At 41.7% G+C, this 22,023-nt stretch overlaps 1 protein-coding gene across 1 annotated transcript in view; it reads right to left on the reverse strand.

The window, feature by feature from the left end:
- The window catches only part of Wnt2 (Wnt oncogene analog 2), a 97,053-nt gene that overhangs the window by 49,617 nt on the left and 25,413 nt on the right, over positions 1–22,023 (reverse strand). Inside the window, exon 3 of the mRNA XM_019058231.2 lies at positions 7,539–7,765. Within this exon, the coding sequence (XP_018913776.2) occupies positions 7,539–7,765 (227 nt within the window). The remainder of the gene's footprint in view (positions 1–7,538; positions 7,766–22,023) is intronic.

The following is a 22,023-nucleotide window of genomic DNA, read 5'->3' on the forward strand; positions in this document are numbered from 1 at the left end:
GGGCTGCTTTGCAGCCCCTTATTTTTCCTCTACACTTTTCACTTTCACATGTCTTTTTTTTTATTTATTTTCATTTAATTTTGCATCATAACCCTTATAAATGTATTTGAAAAGATATTTTACTGATCTAATACTCGAACAAATTTCGACATTTATATGTGCATCGTATTTTAAGAGTAAATAACCATTAAAAGGCACTATGTCTCTGTTGTCGACTTGGTATGCACTTTTACACGCTGTTACTCCATTATTTCGTCTACGATATACAGGATAACCATTTTGATTTTGTATGGTTGTCTCTGAGAAAGATTTCGGATAATTTTTTGAGCATTTTCCGAGTTTCATGCAAGGTGATGAAGGATTTCGTTCGCAACATGGTCCGTGAACCATATGAGATAAAACTCTGTTGTATAAAATGGGTGATTTTTCATGATCTGGCAACTCTGCACTAACACAACTATCAATACTTGCAGAATCCCTAAATTTATGATTTTTGTCTAAAATTAAAAGAAGGTGACAGTGCGGAAGGCCTCTTTTTTGGAACTCAATGACGTAGACGTGAGCGGTGACTACGCCGAGTACGTGTTTCTTAAGAATATCATTTTTTAATTCATCCAATTTGCATCGAAAAACACGTGAAACGATATCGGGACGATCACATGGTTTTTCACCGTTTTTAAGTTCGTTTTTGATTTCCGGCCAGTTGGGATTACATGTAAATGTCAAAAATATATCTGGTTTTCCTTCTTTTCGAACCATTGCCATCGCATCCTGATAGCGTTGAGCAAGGTTGCGTGGGCTCCCTTGAAATGTAGACGGTAAGATTACAACTTTTCCTGTAGTAGAATTAGAAAGACGTGATTTATTGACGACAAAATCCTGTAAACCTTTATAGTGTTCTACACGCAATTTTGATTGATTTTGACGGACGTAGTCCAGGCGGTCACTTTCAATTCTAACATAAGTATCAACTAAATATTGCTGAAAGAGTTTCTTTGCTTGGTGTACATGAGAAAAATCTTCTCTGACAGCAAGCCTATGGCAGGCAAATTGACGCATTGTAAGTTTATTGCGTTCCTTTTGCTTCCGAGGACCATTATGAATCAAAGATGGATCCCATCCCGATTCTCCATACGGAAATAGAAGGGGATATATCATCGGATCACAGTGTGGACTGAGGACTGATAAAAGTTTAGGACCACCGTGCTTGAAGTTGACCACTACGTGACGGTACCCTGGAGGCTCTCCTTCGGATGAATCAAAAATACCGGCAATTTCGTCCGCAGAAGGAGTACTTGATGTTCTTTTATCCATGGCAATGTTATCAATGAATCGTATGCTAAAATCTTGACAACTTTGAGTATTGTCGATCATTGTCGATGCTTTTTTGTAAACGTTTGAATAAGGATTATGAGACAGAATATTACCCAACGAAAGAAGAATTTCTTCTTTTAATTCATTATTTTCGTCGCGTGCAGTACGAACATTCAAAGATGTAGACGTGTCAACTATATACAGCTGTCCGTAAACTGGAGATTCTTCATTGGGGGGCAAAAGGTCAGAAATGTATCTAAAATTAAAAAATAAAATTTAGAGATGAGTAATAAAATAATAACAACACTATTAAACAGAATTTTAAGTCTTATTATTTTCTCTGAACTGTTTATTTTTAAAATGTTTAAAAACAAAACGGAATAGACAAAGTCCAAATAGTAACTAACAGAGGAGGAAAGATTTAAATGCAGTATCCGGAATGCAGCTGCATTCCGGATGCGTTAAGGGGTGGGAAGGAGGGAGGGACGGACTGAGAAACTGAAAAAAGTACGTTACGTAACGGTAAATATTAAATAAACTTACCTATATATGGATCCTTGAACTTTAAAGCAATAAGGTCCATCACCCGGAATATCAATTCGATTTGCAGAGAAAGAGGCAAAAGCAACAGCACTATTATAATTTCTGATATGCTTTATGAAATTCGGAGAATATAAAAATAATGATTTCAAATCGGTATTTGTCCGAATACTCGGTAAAGAAATTAAGCCATTTTGGCAGCAGTTATTAAAATGACCATTTGACATTTCACCCTGAAAATGGCGAGCATCACAATGATGACAAATTATATTCATTGATCCGACTGAAAATTGGGTAACAAAATTTTCATCAAAGTTCTGATCATCAATTTTATACTTCCGAAATGAAGAAATGAAACTTTGATTTTCTATACTAATGATAGAGTTAAGTTCTTGCTTCACTAAACGAAGATGCGAAGAATTCTGGAAAACGCGACCACGTTTTGGAGGACGACCGCCTCGGTCATTGAAAATTTCACTCATAACAACTGTTAAATTTAAAATTAAAATTATACGTTTAAAAATTATTATTCTTTTAACAAAATCATAACTGAAAAGTTCAATTACTAAATTAAAAAAATTACACATTGAAAAGAAAATAACGAATAGCGTAAAACAATATACATATTAATGCACATTGCAAAGGAATAACTAACAGCGTGAAACGTTCTGATCGGAAATGAGAATGAAAACTTGGAGGTTATTGACTTAATGAGGAAAAATTGGAAATAGGAAAAAGATGGAGCCAATCATGAAAAAGCGTAAAAAAAAAAACGCGGGAAAAGAAAAATGTAAGTTGACGGCAGTTGAGTGTTGGAGGTAACCTCATTTAATGATGATTGTTGAATGAAAACAGCTGATAAAAAGACAACAAATAGTAAAGTAAGATGCGTAGCAACAAAACTTTTCCGAAAAACAAAAAACAAAAAACCCCCACTTCCCCTCATCCAATTTATGAGTTTTTAGGGATTTAAAAATCGGGGACGAACCCCAGAAAATAATTTATAGTTTTCCCGAAGCATTGAGAACAACACCTTTCAAATGAACCAACGCCCCTCGCAATTAGTACAGTGGTTAATTCACAATTTCATTCTATTTTTCAATTTAAATATTAAGATTCTTTAAAACCTATAAAATTGCCCATGAGATTTGTGACTGATCTCAAACGCAATTCCTCATTTTAACGAGCGAATGGGAAAACATAGGTCCATTGCAGGTCATGAAAAATCGTAGGCATCATTCAAACATAGGTCATGAGTAAGTTGCTTTAAAGAGCAAACTTACATTTGGACCACATTTTGCAATTATAGGAACTACAATGTCTGCCTCATTTGAAAAACAACATATGTGCCATTAATTTCCCCATGCAGATATGTGTTTTTATCTCTGAGCCAGAAATTGTAGTTCCTTATCGCAAAATGCAGTCCATTTTATGTCATCCAAATTTAAGAGAAAATGTGGAAGAATTTATGACAATCTATACAGTTCGTCGTGAAAGTGTAATTATTTTTCTCGTCGCGCGTTGAAGTTTCTTTTTTAATAGTGATGGTAAGTGCTCAGTGAGTTAATAAATGGACGTATTTATGCTAAAAGGATCTATGTTGCCCGCAAACCCAATGCACATAGTTCCTTTTAGCATAAATACGTCCATATCGTATCGATCCTTCATCTATTTCCGCACTCATCAATATTTTTACTACTTTTCTATATCGCGTTAAAGTCTCCAAATTATTATCAGCGAGTAAGCAGTGGTGTGCAGCAAGGTCAGTCAATTAGCTATCGATCAAGATTAAATGATCCACATCCAGAAGTTATAACGAAGACTTCAAATTATATAATATCTAATACATGGGCAAAGCTAAGGAAATTGTGGGGGAAGACAGGTCCTCTCCGTGCAGAAGTACAATATCGATGAGTAATAACTTTTGGCGCTGCACACAACAAATCACTCAATTGGTTTCCAAACAAATTATCTTGTTAACGCACCCCAAAGGTTTACTGAATTAGGAAATATCTCAAGCCACACGGCAGCAGTCTTCTAAAGTGATCAAAAGCCGGAGAAAAGCGTCTCTAATTTATAGATAGCTCTTCCCCATGTTAATCTATCGGGATCTTTTGAGTGCAGCGAAGGGAACAGGAAATCTGGTGTAAATGAGCACATCGAAAAACACCCAGTTACGACAAATAAATATGTATAACCTGCCACTAGATCGTGATAACATGGAACACGGCACCTCAAGAGAGGGGCTTACTTGCCGGCCACGGGCGATTGGTGACGACGGTTCCATGTTAAAACAATATAAAGAGGGGAACCCTCCAACGGACTGACAACGCAGGGGAATCCGAAAAGGCGTAGGCGCCCATTTCACCGGCTCCGAACACGAAGATGAAAACGAAATACAAGCGATAAATCATCTAACGATAGCTGAAGTCGATTTAAGTCCATTGAAGTGGAGTTAAAAGCAGGATTATTACAGCGCAGATTGGCAGAAAGCTGTGGGTTAGGCTAGACACCGCTCACACAGCAAAAGCGCATTTTCTTCTCACATTGTCTTTTTAGGGTAAGCTGATAAAGGAAGCGCTTAAGATTGAAAAGGAGATTGGGTTAAACTTTTCTTCACCCCCCCCCCCATCAAATTATTTTTAAAAATTTAATTTATGGAAATATTTGCACTTACTTTGTTTGAAAGAAAAATATTAAATATGATAAAAAAAATGGATAATTCCTGATTTACCGCCATCACTCATTTTGGAACTCGCGCTTTCGAAACTTTCCACGTAGGTATTATAACATTGTCATTGCTTATCAGCATAGTTAGCCTTGGGTGTAAAAAAACCCGTTTTTGACAGATTGAAGTTAAGATTAAATCGTTGAAACACCATTCTGCGAGGTATGAAACTGATCCAAAACTGACGCAAAACACATAATTTCTAACGCAGTTTTGCAATGAAAACGCGATTTTGCCAGTATCCCCATTTCAACACACCGCTATCGGGGCTTTCCCATTTTTGCTGCCGATTATGACCCATCTGGTCACGTGGTCGAGAAATTTTTGCACCCCTGAATATCCGTACCCTTATTCCCTAAAAGCGATCCCTGTTAAAAATGTCCCACAGGGGCACATGGTAATTTGGCCCACGAAAAAACCTGGGGTACCCACGGGCACTCGGTCTTCCCCATGAACACCCTGTCTTCCCATGCTAGTCTTCTCCATGGGCACCCTAGTCTTCCCCATGCATGGGCACCTTAGTCTTTCCCACGGTCACCCTTGTCTTTCCCATGGGCATCCCAGTCTTCCCCACTGCGGGCCGATTATTGAAAGCTTAAAGCAGCCCGATAAGACATCGCATTGCGATACATTGCATGGCTAAGATAGGGCTATGTATTGTCGTTTCGTATCGACCTAGTTTCAGTAATCGGGCCGCTGATACCCATAAGCTCCCGTAAGTTCCCACACGGAGAAAAAAACTTTGTGCATGGGACCTGAACTTAAGGTCATATGGATCTCTGAAGTTTTCTGATCACGCATCCGAAAACTTGAGGTCGAGCTGCCGAAGTTCGGGTCAGACATCTAGGCACTTTGGTATATGTACCGGAGTACTTCAGATATGTGACCCGAGCCCTATGGTATATATCGAAGTAATGTCTGACCCAAACTTCGGCAGCTCGACCTGAAGTTTTTAGATACATGATCCGAAAACTTCAGAGATCCATATGACCTCAACTTCGGGTCCCACGCACGAACTTTTTTCTCCGTGATAGGTCCCCATGATGTAATTCCCATGAATCCCCATGAAATTTTCATGGGAACCCATGCTACATTTTTAACAGGGTAAGTGTTTTACTGGGAGAAATCAGGCAACATTGGGATACCCATACGGCGTTTTTCCTTAGGACAGGAGTACAGGTTTGTGAATCACCTGACGGGCGAGCGGGCATGGGAGGCATTTGTATGCGGGGCGACTTGCGCGCGTGCACGGCTCGTCTGGAGCCGGAGCCGGAACGTCGGGCGTGGGTCGGGCCAGATTTGAGAGCGGATTTATCGGGGTAATCGATTCATTTTCACTGGGCCCGATCCGCGATGCGCGAGCCCGATCGACTTCTATCTCTTGACACTTTGTCAGTTCACGTGCTCCTGCCTACCCGCCGTGTCATTCCGGCCGCGGCTACCCGAGTCCCATTCGCCGCAGCCGCGCTCGTCGGCTCCGTCGATGATTGCTTCTTCGGTTATTTTTGACTCACAATCAGTGGTGAGGCGCGAATGATCGACTATCGACGTATCCCCATTTGAAGCTATGGTGAAGAACCGATTTATTAAGGTGTTCGTTGAGAACACCCTGTTTATCGATCCTTTTTCACAGGTTTAAATTACACGGAGAAAAAAACTTCGTGCGTGGGACCCGAAGTTTAGGTCATATGGATCTCTGAAGTTTTCGGATTGAGCATCTAAACACTTTAGGTCCAGCTGCTGAGGTTTGGATCACACATCTGAAACTTCAGTTCTTACAAATGAAGTACTTCGGTTCTCACATCTGAAGTACTTCAGATGTAAGAACTGAAGTTTCAGATGTGTGATCAGAATCTCGACAGCTAGACCTAAATTGTTCAGATGCTCAATTCGAACACTTCAGAGATCCATATGACCTAAACTTCGGGTGCCGCACGCACGAGGTTTTTTTCTCCGTGTAGAGCACCTTAATAGGGAGAGTTTGGCCAGTTCGGTGTCCACCTCTGATTGTCTCATTTATCTTAGGCTGAATGGAGCCCTCTAGGACCCAAAATTGGCGGAGGCTGTAAGTAAATTTAAATACAAAATGACATCAAATGTAGTTTAATTTCCATATCGCAACGAGAAATTTACTCAAATGCACTATTACGACTGGAAGGTAAGTTAACAGTTGATTGAATGTTGGGGTCCCGAAAGTAAAAGTCTCCACCATTGCCAAGATACCGATGGAGGGTCTCTCCTCTCTGACTATTGTTGACCATCAAGGTTCAGTTACATGATCAAATTGAGCCATCAAACTGAAGCTCTGATTGGTGGAAAAAGACCTGAGGTGAGGATGCGACCAATGAGAGGCCCAATTTGATGGCTCAATTTGATCGTGTAACTGGACCTTCAGGAAATTTTGAATCCCTAAAGCGGCAGATACACCTGCGAGTTACAAGCGCTTCTTGAAAGTGAGAGACCAATAGGAAACCAGATTTTCGATTAATCATCGTCGAGCTATCGAAATCCTCCTCGCTTATTGGTGTTTCAGATGCACCTGCAAGTTACAAGGGCTTGTTGAAAGTGAAACACCGATAGGAAACCAGAATTTCGACTGAACGTCGTCGAGCTATGGAAATCCTCCTCGCCTATTGGTGTTTCACTTTCAAAAAGTTGTAACTGTAACTTGTAACTGGCAGGTGTATCTGGGCTTGCAAGGCCCTTTAAGATCAAATGTTATGACAACTGCTGGGATGCAAACTAAGGATCTCTATTTGTGTCCGTGGCTACCGACTAGACAATACACTCATGTTTATTACGACCCGTGGGCACTCAACGGTGCACAAGACAGAAACTTGGCATTTGGACACCTATTCCTCCGGAGATCCGGAGAGAGATAACTGAGGTGTCAATTTCGCTGCGGTAGCGTCGTGTGGCCGGGCATGCGGTAAAGAGTGGGTGTAGAGTGGCTTACCGACGACGACGACGTGGCCGAAAGCGCTCTGGCCGCCGATAGCTGTGCAATTCCATCGATGACCCCTGAACTGGTACTGGCACTCCTGGGTGCCGAGTCGGATCCCATCGCCGACGGCCACCATGGCGTCCGGCGCATCCCGACACATTTCTCGCTGCCGATCCGTGAGTCCTGGCACTCTGCTGCAGATCGCCCCAGCACCAAGCGCCGAGCCGCCCGAGGATAGCCTCAACACACAACCAACATACAATATCAATACAAACGCACGTCCAATCAATGGAAAGAACTGACAAGTGCACAGTGAGAAAAAGACATGGAGAACAATACTGCCGTGCTGAGGAAGAACGCCGTATGAGCCTTCCGACGCACAGTGGATCGAGTCAATCAGAGAGGTCGGACATGAAATTTTTTACTAAAACTGCAAATTTTGGTGTTTGTTTCGTCACATTTTACATTACAGTGAGTGCTTTAGGTAGACAATTTTACGAGGACACCACAGAACCACTTTTAAGACCTCAAACTTTTGTATGAACGGGGTTATAAGCTTTAAAAGTTTCCAAATTTTGATCGACCTCTCTCATTGACTCGATCCACTGTGCGACGGTTGCTGCTTAAGGTGATTCGATGAAAGCTATATTTTGTGTCATCAGAGCGACATGCGATATATCGCATCGATTGGTTCCATTTTCTTAGCCACTCGTCATTTCTAATCGGATTTTGAGAACCCAATTCTGTTGTCAGGATATTAAAGAACTCACTTACAAATTTTGTCAAACAAATTCAACGTAATAAATACGTAGTTTGTTTTAGATGAAAAATATCGCATTCGAGTGCGGTTTCGATATTAGTATCGAATGCTATATTTTCCTCCTACAAAAACTGCGCCTTTATTCCTCTGAAATTCTTGTTATCAAAAATGTTAAGTTAATTCTTTAGTCTTCTGACAACAGAATTGCGATCTCCAAATTCGAGAAAAATGACGAGTAGCTTAGAAAATGGAACGGATCAATGTGACTTATCGCAAGTCGTTCTGACACAGAATATAGCGTCCATCAAATCACCAGCAACATACATGAATACTCATAGTGTTTTTCTTATCATGATTCAAGCTGGATTTTTCTAGAAAAATAAGAAAAACGCTTAGGTTAAGAGAAAAAGTAGCTTAAATTAATTTACGCTACTGTTTCTCTTAGCCCAAACATTTTTCCTCTCGTTTCTCGAAGAATCCAGCCTGGATGAAGATAAAAAACTCTTGACGGCAAATTCAAGAATTATCAGACTTAAGCTAAGCACCTCTTTTTTTCAATGCTTAAACACAAGCGCTGAGGAACGATCGCAACGCGTTTCGCCTTCATTTTTCAAAGCAGGCAAAACGTCTCCCTCGTGGTTGAACGCTGAGCTGGTATCGCTCATCGTGCAAAGGTGCGTTGAATGAGCGTTTAGCTATGGGCACATTTAATATGCATACACATGTGCAGCGCTTACTGAAGCGCGATTCGCCTTCGCTTTTTGACGTAGGCAAAATGGCCTCCCGCGTGGTCGAACAGTGGTATCGTTCATTGTGCAAACATGCTTTGTCCATATTACTATATGTTTTATTAAATTTTTCTGTTTGATACTTGGTCAACAGTAAATTTCATTGCCAATTTTACAATTTTCTCGAATTTTAACGAGATTCTCCTTTTTATCTCCAGGCCATACGGTTCTTTATCAAATGCCTAAACTTTTTATCAAATATCTAGGCACTTAATCAAATGCCTGGACAAAAAGTTAAAAACGAAGTTTGATTATTTGATTATTAAGGGGAAAACAAACACTTTAAGACGATTGAACTCTTATGCAAGAAAGATTGATAACGATTTGCGAGATCGTTTGTTTATTTAGTAGGGTATATCTCCTGGCATATATCTCTGGGTAGACCTCTTTGTAGACGAAAACATTTGATGAAATAAATGCATTATTTATCATAAAATATTTTTCGGGATTATTTGAGACTAAGAATGTGGTTTGTGTAAGTACGCCATTTACTTTCAGGGTTCAAACTAATTATTCACAATCGATAAACTGTCTAATTAAAATGATGTAAAAGAAAGGTACTAAATTACTGGAGGAAGGTAATTAATATTTAATCTTCCAACAGCCAGAAACTTCTAAAAATACGAGTAGAGAGTGTGAATGATGCCCCCTGTTAAGCCATCAGTAGAGTGACATAAGGAGTGGATATTAGATTTCTTTTCTTTTCTAATCATAAAATCTCGCAATCAAAGAGGAATAAAAAAATACTCGAAGCACGTGAAAAGTAAATGATCAAACCATTTTGTATGCTGCCGTGCTAAGGAAGAACGCCGTGTGAACATTCGAGAGTTCCCAAATTTTCTTAGGTAAAACATGTATTTACGACGACATTCATGCATATTTTTCCTTGAAATTTTCAGAAATTTTAGATAAAATTACGTGGAATACTGTCTAAAAATTTTTAAAAAAAATATTCACATAATTCTCCCAATAAAGTCGGTTTTTATCGAAGGCAACTTGGCAACGTCTGAAGGCTCATAAGGCCTTCTTCCTTAGCACGGCAGTACGAGCATCAAAACTTCTCAGGTAAAATGCTTGTGTTTTTTTTTGCATGATTCTTGCTCTTTCTCATCTTTCATTCAGGAGTGCTCATCGAAATTTCACAGCACCGTGAATGTTGGTTAATTGGTGCCGCCGGACATGGCAACGCAATTAGTGGTACTCGATTTTTACGACTCAGTCCAATCGATATTCTAGGCGTGGACTCCGGGCTTCGTAGGCGCCTCGCCTGCCGCATCGACATAATCGTTATAAAAAGGTGATGGAGAGAACTATGCAAACGTTTAACGATACCATGCCGTGCAGAGGGTCGTTTACAACGAGTGCCAACTATTTTAAAAATGGTACCCCTTGTTGTCCTTTGAGCTATTTCATTGAGACCGGAAACTATATTTTGGCAATTAAAAAATGGACCCAGTTTAAAGCGCTGCCTCCACTCGTCAAAATTGCGTCAAAATGGAAGCTCAAAGTGAATCGATTTCAACGATAAGTGGCTCAAAGTCAGGACTTGGTGCGATTGATGAGTGTTGCAACTCAAAATAGAGCGGCGTGACTCTTTTTTGATCAACTTTCGCGAACAGATTGTATTTATCGATTCACTTTGAGCTTTCATTTTGACGCCGCATTTTGACGAGTGGACTCAGGGCTTAACAGAAATGCACAACAGTGGCGTGGCGTGCTTTGCAATGTATCGATTGATCTACCATTTGAGCCAATGGAAAAGGATCGGCAAATAGGGTATTTGCAGCGAACACCTTAATAATCGAGTCTTTACCAAAGCATCAAATGGGGGCATATCGATAATCGATCATTCACGCCTCGCCACTGCAGAAATGCACCAGTCGCATTTTGGAAAATAAAGAGTTGGGGGCAGTTTTGAATGCAACTAGTCAGGGCCGGATTAAGGGGGTGGCCACATGGGCCGCGGCCCATGGCGGCAAAATGTAAAGGGCGGCGAATTTTGCAATCTTTTTGAATGTAGGTATCAAAAAATGAGAGCAAAAAATCGGATTCAGAAAATAAATTACAAACGAGAAAAGGCGACAAAATCTCTCATAACCTGAGAGTGGAAGTATAGTAATTTCTTATTGTGTCATCTTTCGGTGATACAAGAGACAACACCTTTAATTAGTCGAGTTAAGAGAGAAACCAAACACGCAATTTGACCTGGAATGGAGCGGTGCGGCGGTGGTCGGCATGAAACGCATAGCGCCTACAAGACTGCATGAATACTTCACGCATTGCGTCCAACACACTGTGGTCAGCAGCCATCGGCTTGAAACGCAAAGCGCCTACAAGACTGCATGCATACTTCATGCATTGCACCAACACAGTGCGGTCGGCGCAGCGGCGGAAGTTAAAATTATTTAACCAAATTTATGTTTGTTCTGTCATAATTTTTTCGTTCTTTTTTTATAAATGGAAGGCCTTGTCCAAACAGGAATGGGTTTGCGGAACTGAAATTTTGTTAGTGTTGACAGTGCTTTCACAAAAAATGTGCCCAACACGAGTAAATGCGTCTCATACACCCCTCCCCCACCGGCACTTGATAGTTTTCATAGACCGTATTCGACAGATCACACAGGTGAGATTATATTGGAATGGGTCTTATGTGGCCAAATTTTCATTCTCTCGAGTACCAAATGGCACGCCCCCCGGTTAGAAGTGTCTAGATCCACCTATGTTTACTGGCCCATTCTGTTAAATAAAAAAATATGAGAAAAATTAGGTTACGTCTGACTGCTGCTGAGCGTTCATTGCACCGAAAAAAAAGTGAAGTTGATTTTGTATTCTGGAAGTAAAAAAAAATTGTGAGGGAACTTATAAAATGCTGAATTACCCGCCACAGCAGTTAGCTTTACATATTGGCATTGCTAAAGTAACTGCTGTAGCGAGTACCTAATTCAGCATTTTATAAGTTCTCGCATACTTTGCTTACACCCAGAATGTAATATGAATCGGTGAGAACGAAAACACACCAACTAGAAAAAATGAAAATAATCAAAACACACACAAAACTGCACAGTGGGTGTACAAGTTGGATTGCATTTTGCAAAAAGGAACCACTAGCATTGCAATGTTACCAAGATTGTGCAACTTCTTTATTGTCTTGGAGGAAAACCCCGAATATCCATTGATACATATAGTTTCTATTTTACTCGCTAAAAACTGTAAATTTAAGACAGTTATTACCATCTAAATTTCATAGTTTTTCACGATTTCCACAATTTTATTGCAAAAGATGAAGTTGCACAATCTTAGCATAAATGCAATGCTAGTGGTTCCTTTTTGCAAAATGCAATCCAGTTAGTCTAAGAAGAATATTTTTTGTTGCGAAGGACAAGTAGGTATTAAAGGATTCTTTAAAGGTCCAGCTGGAACAGATGCGCTAACTTCAATGACTTAAGTGAAAATTGACTGTTTTCAATGAAAATTAAGCATTTTCGAGTTACAGATTTGGTGTATTTTTGTTCTCACCGATTCATATCAACTTCACTTTTTTTCGGTGTTGGCCAACTGCGCGGCGAGTGCAGAGAAAATTCGCAAATGAGGCCATCGATGAAGACGAAACCGAGGCGAGTGATGAAGGCGATAAGGAACGAGAAGACGGAACGCGGGTGTTTTCTCGCGCGAGTCCAGCACCCAACAATAGCAGAAGGAAGGTGAGCTGTAAACAGTCTAGCTTCCGAAAGAGTGAAAGATACCCCCCCGCGAGGTGCCCCGCTGATGAGAACCCGTCTCTCCCCGGGGGGCGACCGTCCGCCCGGTCGTGAGCGCTTCAATTTTCGTGGCAACATCTAATTAGACATCGGTCCCAACTCAGCGCCTCTCAAAAGAGTTATCGCGCTGATTTCGTCACCGGACCCGCCGTGAAAGGATCCTCCGTCTCCTCCGTACCTTTGATTGTAAAATTACCTTTTATGGCGTTATTTTATAACCGCAAATATTTCCCTACACGGGAGAATAGTTCGGTCTACAGTACCTTTAAAGGGAGAGTATAGACAACTCGATTTATGTAGCTCATAGAGCCCAAAAGGGCGACGACGTGTAAAGAGAAAATCACTAGAAAATTGCCGCTGCCGACCTATGCATTTGAAAGATTAATCAATATGGCCGACAGCGCATCGTAAACAAGCGTCTTTAAGGATTAAGACTGAAACTGAGAACATCTACGCGAAATCAAAGTTTTACATAATTGCTTTCATAATCTATGAAACGACGGGTAGTAAGCAGGGCCGGATTTACCTACTTGCCGCCCATGGGCCGCTAGTATTTTGCCGCCCCCTTCTCATTCGTTTTGAAACATCAATGAAAACCATCAAATGAACGTGCCAGCGGGGGAGGGGTGCATAAGACGCGTTTACTGGTGTTGATTTCATTTTTTGGAAAAGCCCTATCAACACTACTAGCAAAAGTTCACGGAACTTTGTGCGAAAGTTAAGTTTCGTAAACCTATCTCTGCGTGGACAAGGCCTTCCATTCATAAGAAATGAACAAAAAAATTATGAAAGAACAAACATAAATGTGAATTAATGATTTTAACTTCCGCCGCCACGTCTCGCAGACCGCACTGTGTTTGACGCAATGCGTGAAGTATTCACGCAGTCTTGTAGGCGCTATGCGTCTCACGCTGATCGCACTGTGTTTGCCGCAATGCGTGAGGTATTCTTGCATTCTTATAGGCGCTATCCGTTTCACGCTGTCCACAATGACTGCAGTGTGTTTGATGCAATGCGTGAAGTATTCGTGCAGTCTTGAAGGCGCTAATATGTGTTACATGCCGATTGCCGCGCCGAGGGCTTCTCCTTTTCATATCAAGTCCTCGTCATCATTTCTCTCTAGGTAAGTCGCGCCTTTCCAGGCCAAATTGCGTGTTTGGTTCCTCTCTTACCTCGACTAATTAAAGGTGCTGTCTCTTGTATCACTGAAAGACGACAAAAGTAGAAATTACTATACTCTCAGAAAATTAGAGATTTCGTCGCCTTTTCTCAATTGTAATTTTTTTTTCTAAATCCGAATTTTTTTAAAATCTACATTAAGAAAAATTGAAAAATTTGCCGCCATGGGCCGCGGCCCATGTGGCCTCCCCCTTAATCCGGCCCTGGCAGTAAGAATTATGAAAATTAGTACCACTGGATAGTTTGAGTTCATAGGTAGGCTGCCCTTTTGGGCGCCAATAGCTACATGACCTGATCAAACCTAACCTCTAAATTTTCGAGTTGTCCATACTCTCAAATAAAGGTACTCCAACAGGACTTCCGAAACATACTGCCGTGCTGAGGAAGAACGCCGCATGAACATTCGAGAGTTGCCAAATTTTCCTCAATAAAATGTTTATTTTTGAAGAAAAATATGAATATTTTTCCTTAAAATTTTCAGGAACTTTAGGTGAAATCGCAAACAACATTAATACCTGAAAAATTGGAAGATAAATGGATTACATTTTGCAATAAGGAACCACTATTTCTGCCCCATTTTAGAAACAACATATGAGGACTTATCTGTAACAATAGCGGGTGTGAAAAATTACCTTTGCGAAACACACTCAAAAAACTGTTTTGGCATCGAGAAAATTTTGAGAAAATACTTGAGATGTGATCTTCAAGATCTGTACATTATGCCAAAGCCAAACATATTAAATTTTTGTGTGAACAAAACAGTTTTTTAAGCGTGTTTTGAAGAGGTAATTTTTCACATCCGCTATTGTTACAGATAAGTCCTCATATATGCCACTGGTCTCCCTATGGAGATATGTGCTTTTATGGGAGAGCCTGAGATAGTGGTTCCTTATTGCAAAATGTAGTCCAAATAATTATATGTTTTCAGAAATTCGTGTTTGGAAATTTGGCAACGCCTGAGGGTTCATACGGCGTATTCCCTCGCACGGCAGTATAATACAGCAGTGCAGGGTCCTTAAAATATATATCGCGTCTGGACTATTCGAGTAAACACCTGAAAATGAACTAACCAATGAAATCCCAACAGCTGCCAGAAGCTCGAGAAGGTCCTGGGCTGTGTCCTCGGCCGCGGCTCGACTATGGCCCCGATGCCACCCGCGCGGGCCCATAAAACGCGGCGGAGTTTGTGAGCGCCGCTCTCGGTGGACTCATAAAAAGCGCTCTGTGTCGCAGCTTACGCGGACCCGGAGTCATTCGTTCTGCGCATCCCGGAATCGATTACGCGTCTCGTTTTGAATTCGCATTAGGCCGCAGAGAATCGATTTCCGACATGCTGAGCATCGATATTATTCCACACCGTTGCCATTTCAATAGAAATCTGCGTCTGCTTTTCTTGTGTACGAATGGGGGTACGAACGAGGGGGGGGGTCCAAAAGGGGCCTAGCCAGTGCCCCCATTTCCCAGAACTAGTTGCGAATTTCGGACCTTATGAGATTTTCCTGAATTTTTCCCGGAACTTTTGGAATTCCCGAAATGTTCCGGATCTTTTGGATTTTCCGGGACTCTTTCGGAACTTTTGAAAAAATCTAAAAGAAATCCCGGAACTTTTGACGGTCATAGAGTGGGAGAAATTGGAACAAAAAAGTTCCGAAACCTAGAACTTTCCACGGACGTCCATAAATTCCTAATGGTCCGCCACAAATATTCAATAATTATGAAGGATGAGAGATTGGTGAATTTTTTTCCATACTTAAGACAATTCGTCAGAAAAAATTGAAAAAAATCTAGAATGGATACAGAGCGTTTTTGCTTCTGACGGCAGTATAACACGTCCTTAAAACAGTGCTTGCTCCATTTTACCCCGCCATTAAAGTTTCCAGGACCGAGCAGCGATACGAATTGTTTCAGGATTAGAGAGAAAACTACTTTAAGGAGGATCGGAAACGAATCCGAACCGGGAGGACGGAGCCGTTTTCTGGGCCGAGACTAGTACAAACAAAATGTAATGGAGGAACAGAGAGCTAAGTTGTAATTTATGAAAGACATTTATGAACACTTCATTCGTAAAAGATGGGCAGGCCCTGGAATGCATTATGCAGTGTGCAACAGCTCTGAAACAATAAAGTAGAATCGCGTATTAAGTTCAATATCGAGAGAGTTGCTGAGAGAAAGAGGAGGGAGAGGCGGGGGAGGGAGGCAGGCGCGCGGCATGCAAATTATTCGCACTTGCAGCGCACATTTGGACGTATTTCTGTCAAACGGAGATATGTGCATTGAGACATAAGCTCTGAGACCCATAAGAATATACGCATAACAGGGCTCACGCCATAATGCACATAGCTCCGTTTGACAGAAATACGTCCATTTGGTCCTCCGCGGGCCGGATAGCGATAGGTTATGGTGGAGGGCCTATGTTAATCATTATTTTAACGTACCGCCATTCTTCATGCCCATTTCGCACCAAGCTTGTACTATTATGACGTTTCAGCTGTTGCCACGTCCCGCGTTTTGAAACTCTTTTGTTTTTTACTCGTGCGGATTGAAGCTGGGTAGAATTCAGAATTGGCATCTTTGGATCGGATCGGCTCGAAGCGATATCTCTGTGACTTCATTTTCCCACCCTCTGTTGTGCGGAGGTTATCGAAGTCCTTAGATTATCAATTATTTGTCGTACGATGAGTTCAGGATCCGTCCCGTGATAGTGGGAGAAGAGGGTCGTTTATGTCTCTTTCATGCCAAGTTCACACAGTGGAACATTGCACAAATGAACAGGATAATGCTCAAATGCTATCAAAGAATGCTAAGCAGAGGGCATAAGGAAGTTTTGAGGCATAATTGATATTTTTCGGATGAATGAATGATTGATCATTTGTGAACACCATACGTGATTCAATGGTTGAGTCATAGAGATTCGGAAGATCTGCTAAATCTAGCTCCAGAAAATCTAGCTCTAACTTTTCTATCCCTTCGTTAAAGTCTCTCGAGTGTTATAGGAAAAGACTGCTAAATTTTGTCTCATTTTCTCTACTTTTTTAATACTGAGACTTAGAATTAATTGTACTGCGATGGACGCAAGTTGCGGTTGGCCGAGCTCAAAGATAATTTGTACACCGACGAAAGTGATCGATCAACTAAAATAACCAAGCTGAACAAAGTGATGAAAATCCATGTGAGAGTTTTGGAGGCGAGTCCCTTGTCAAATCTTCCATAAAGAACTTGCGGACTTACACCGTCGATTTTCATTGGCAAAAGGACAATTCTTGCTGATTGTAAGCTTTCTTGAATGAGAAAATCTATTCATCGATTGTCCACTGATTAACTAGCCCCGAATCAAGCTCGTTCGAGTAAAATTCCTTCATTTATTCGGGTACGCAATCTGATATCCGGGCAGTTCAAATAGTCGCTCCCGTCAAAAGCAAACTTGCTGCAACCATTTGCAATGCTGCACCTTGAGTTAGACAGCTTGGTCATCAATCCACCTAGAATTCCTTCATTTCAGTGGGTATGCAATTTGATAGCAGAGGAGTTTAAATAGTTGCTTGAAGTTAGAAGTGAACTCCTAGCATCGACTTGCGCAACGGTTCTCATCAAATGGACTGCATTTTGCAATTTGGAACTATAAATTCTGGCTCATCTGAAAAAAACACTTATGTGCATAGGGAAACTGATAGCACAAACGTTATTTTTAAACCGGACCAGAATTTATAGTTCCAAATTACAAAAATTACCGAACAGCGAATCGGTGAATTCACTCCCAAGTTCGTTGTGATTGGTATGGATTTTATCTAACAATAGTAGACAGCGCTCTCAGTTAGTTAGCTTATTGCACTTGTGACTCAGCGGATTCTGCGAAGTAGAGGCAGTCTCATTCGTTGAGCTCCTGATTATTTCAGTATTTCTTTTACTGAACTTTCCTCTTTTAATTTTTCTTGATCTTATTCTAATTATACAGTTTGCAAGTGAATAATTGTATTTTAATCCTAAGATAATTTCGCAGATATGAAATGATTTTTTTTCCTAGCGGCTTTTATAGTTTTCACGCAATCTGGCAGATTATATCGATCTCTGTCAATGCTAAACTGAAGACAGATGATCTTCTGTCGCGCTTCGAAAGTGGGTAAATTTATTTGGCGTCATAGGCGGATCCAAGGGGTGGGGAGCGTAGGGCGTGTAAGCCCCGACCCCCCCTCCGTTCGACTGCAAAAATAAGGGGGAAAGGGGGCAAATAAAGAAGGACGCCAATAGTTGGTAATTATCCATGTCGAATTCAACTCAAAATGCATGTTAAGTTTCGAAATTCTAGCGGAAGCTTCCCGGACCCCCTTTTGCCCCCCTTCATTAAAAGTGTTCGGATCCGCCTACACTGAAAAAAAACTCCGGCCGTGAAAGCCGTACTTACAGGCTATACAGACATTACCATCCGCGTTCCGGGGTCAGAGGCCGGAAGTTCTGGGCTTAGCACCCGGAACAATCGAAGCTACAGCTCCGGCACCCGGAACTTTCGGCCTCTCAGCCCGGAACGTACGGTACGACACGGTACGTCTCTATAGCCCGTAACTTTTAGTTCGCAGTGTATGTCTCGAGTGGACTCATACTACACGGAGAAAAAAACCTCGTGCGTGGAACTCGAAGTTTAGGTCAAATGGATCTCTGAAGTTTTCAGATTGAGCATCTGAACACTTTAGATCTAGCTGTCGAGGTTCGGATCACACATCTGAAACTTCAGTTTTTACATCTGAAGTACTTCAGATGTGAGAACCGAAGTTTTTCGGATGTGAAAACCGAAGTACTTCAGATGTAAGAACTGAAGTTTCAGATGTGTGATCCGAACCTCGACAGCTAGATCTAAAGTATTCAGATGCTCAATCCAAAAACTTCAGAGATCCATATGACCTAAACTTCGGGTCCCACCCACGAAGTTTTTTTCTCCGTGTACATGTTGTTGGCCGTGGGCTCCACTGTGCGACTCCTAGAAGGGGCATGAGTCGGACGAGGAAAAGGCCGTATGGGTCTGCGTCTGTGCCGTTACGGGGCTCCGGCGCGGAGAAATTAGTCACAGGGTCGTCGGGGCGCTGCGCCGAGCCCGGGCGATGCAGCCGCCCCGGCCGAGCCGCACTGATCGGCGATCGGCGCGGCGATCGTCTAGCGATAGCGAATGCGAAAATCAGGAGGCGGAGTTAGCCGCAGCCCACTCGCTACCCGCCGCACAGTGAACCGAGTCAATAGGAGAACTCGGACAAAACTTGGAAACTTTGAACGCTCATGACTCCGTTTAAACAAAACTTTTAGGTTCTAAAAGTGGTTTCATTGGTTTCCTCGTGAAATTTTCTACCAGTCGCACCCCTAGAAATTTAAAATGTGACGAAATAAAATAAACATCAAAATTTGCAGTTGTAGTCAAAGATTTCATGTCCGACCTCTCGCGTTGACGCTACCTACTGTGCGCCGCATCGCGCATCGCGTCGCGCCGCCCGCCTGGGAATATTCCCATTCTGCCCATCGCCGATTGAACATTCATTCATGCCAGCCAGCATATCCATCCGGAGAAAAATTGAGTTGCCTTCACGCACCGCTCCAATCACGAGGCATTTCGTCATCCGGGCGAGCTCATTTTTCAGTTCGATCCCGCGCAACGTGCGCACTGCGGACGAATGGAACAGTTCATCTTAAAACTTGACCTTTAAAATCAGTGATAAGAGACGCTCCACTGGCCTCTTGGCGACAGGTGGAAATCTTTTACTATGGGGATAAAACAATTCCATAAAGATAATGGAGATGTTGCATGTGTGAGGAATTCGCGATTTGACTGTTGATTCTTATGGAAAAGTTCGCGCGTGAGAGACACGAAACAAAATCGTGTCATAACATTAAGTGCGCGCACTTCTCTTCGGAGACTTAAACGCAAGGATAGAAAAGTTACCAACTTTCTTTTTTCGTTGAATGCCCTTGTATTGTTAAGAACTTGATGATGAACCTACATTTTAAGGAATCTTATAACGTGTTTACGAATTTTCTTGTGCTATTTGCGACTATGTGCATTAAGACATGAGCCCTGAGACCCATAATAATATATACATAACAGGGCTCACGTCAAAATGCACATTGTTCCGTTTCAGGAATACGTCCATTTCTGCACTTCCATCATCGATCTGTTCATTCAAACGACAGAACAAACTGACACCAAATCCGTTTCAGCTATGATGATATCAGAATGAGTTGAAATAATGGAGATGTTGCACGTGTGAGGGATTTGCGATTTGACTGTTGATTCTTATGGAAAAGTTCGCGCGCGAGAAACACGATGGTGCCACTGGTTTTCTCTGAAATCAACTCCCAAGCTCAAAAAACGCTCTCAAGTTCAGGCCAAAATGGAGGAGGTATCCCACGCTATCCTGAGAGTCCACTTCTACATTAAAACAAACTCTCCATGCAAAGATAGGAAGCAAATACATGACAGGGCTACCACTTTATTTGCGGACTCAAAAACTGAAAACACGGCAACCCTGCTAATGTATTCGCTCCCTATCTTTGCAAGGAGAGTTTGTCTTGATGTACAGTTATTGTACATGTTATTGTACGGGGGGACTCCCAGGGTAGGGTGGGATATCCCCTCCATTTTGGCCTCAACTCGAGAGCTTTTTTTGAGCTTGGGAGTTGATTTCAGAGGAAACCAGTGGCACCATCGTGTTTCTCGCGAACTTTTACTTAAGAAGCAACACTCAAATCGCAAATTCCTCACACATGCAACATCTCCATTATAAGGAAGCAACAGTTATCACTCTTTTTTTGCCTGTTGACCTACCTACATGGTGGATGAAGAGCTTCGGGTGACGTTATGAGCCAAAAAGTTTCCCAAACTTAGGCTTGTTTGCAGAAGAAACTGCCAAGACGCTGTTAACCATCTAGGTAAGTCAACAGTTTAATTTTGAAGTCCCGAAAGTAAAAGCTTCCACCATAGCCGATGTACGAGTGGAGGGTCTCTTGTCGCTGTTCAAAATCGAACAGTCACATTTTCTTTCTTCTTTTTCCGGAAAACTTTTCCTGTTGGCTCGTATCAGCCGACAGAGGCGCTTCATATAGAGAAAGAAGAGGTAACCACGATAGCCGGACGATATTATCCCTTAAATTAGAGCAAATTTCCTCACGTCATTAATGAGCCAGTTAATTAGTATTATTGATTTTCGTGTTTTGGTGATTAATTCTTTTAAAAATGTAGTCCCTTTCTGTAAGACATTATTTTGGTGCTAATTGGTTCATAAAGTAGGGACGATGATGAAATTGCGTTATGTAAGCACAAGTGCCCAAAGTTCTCAACCTAGAAACGTGATAACGTCCTGAAAGATACGGTGGGATCGTATCCCTGTTCACCCAACCCTTTCTTGCGTTGATGAACTGTCATTTTTTGCCTCGCCTCGTTTAATTCTATAGCGTTTAAAATCACGAATGAAAGCAAATTCCTCGTGCTCGCAAACCCTCAAAACACGCCTCCGAAAACGCAAAAGAAGGCGAAACTAAGAACAATGACGATGTGCGGCGATGATGCCAAGTCAAGGCCCTTGAACCTAAAAGGCCCGAGATTTTGGCACAGAAAATGTTCTAATTTTTTACAGCTCGGCATCGGCGGATCCAGTGGACACTGACTCGTGATCAGATTTGAATACAAGTCCTTTGTGATAATCGATAGCTTTCATCGATGGGCAGTGCCGACGAGCCCCGCCAAGATTGATGGATGGTGAGGACCATCATGTCCAATTGAAAAGCCATAAATCTTGCCTTATAGGCTCCCTCCGCCCTGCCATCTCTCGACTCCGTCATCGGCACGCAGAATGGCCGGTTACATTAACCCATTGTTTCCTTGATATACTGTTGAATTTTTTTTTTGCTTGACCGAAGTAAATGGTTTGCACTGCTTTATACCCTCTTCTCGCAATATCTAATTTTGTAGGTCTTCTCTCCAAGTCTCAGATCATAATTTGCAGAGAAGTTGGCATACTTGTGTCTGAGTTAAGGGG

This window comes from Bemisia tabaci, chromosome 6 (genome assembly GCF_918797505.1).
Source record: "Bemisia tabaci chromosome 6, PGI_BMITA_v3".
NCBI classification, from domain to species: Eukaryota; Metazoa; Arthropoda; class Insecta; order Hemiptera; family Aleyrodidae; genus Bemisia; species Bemisia tabaci.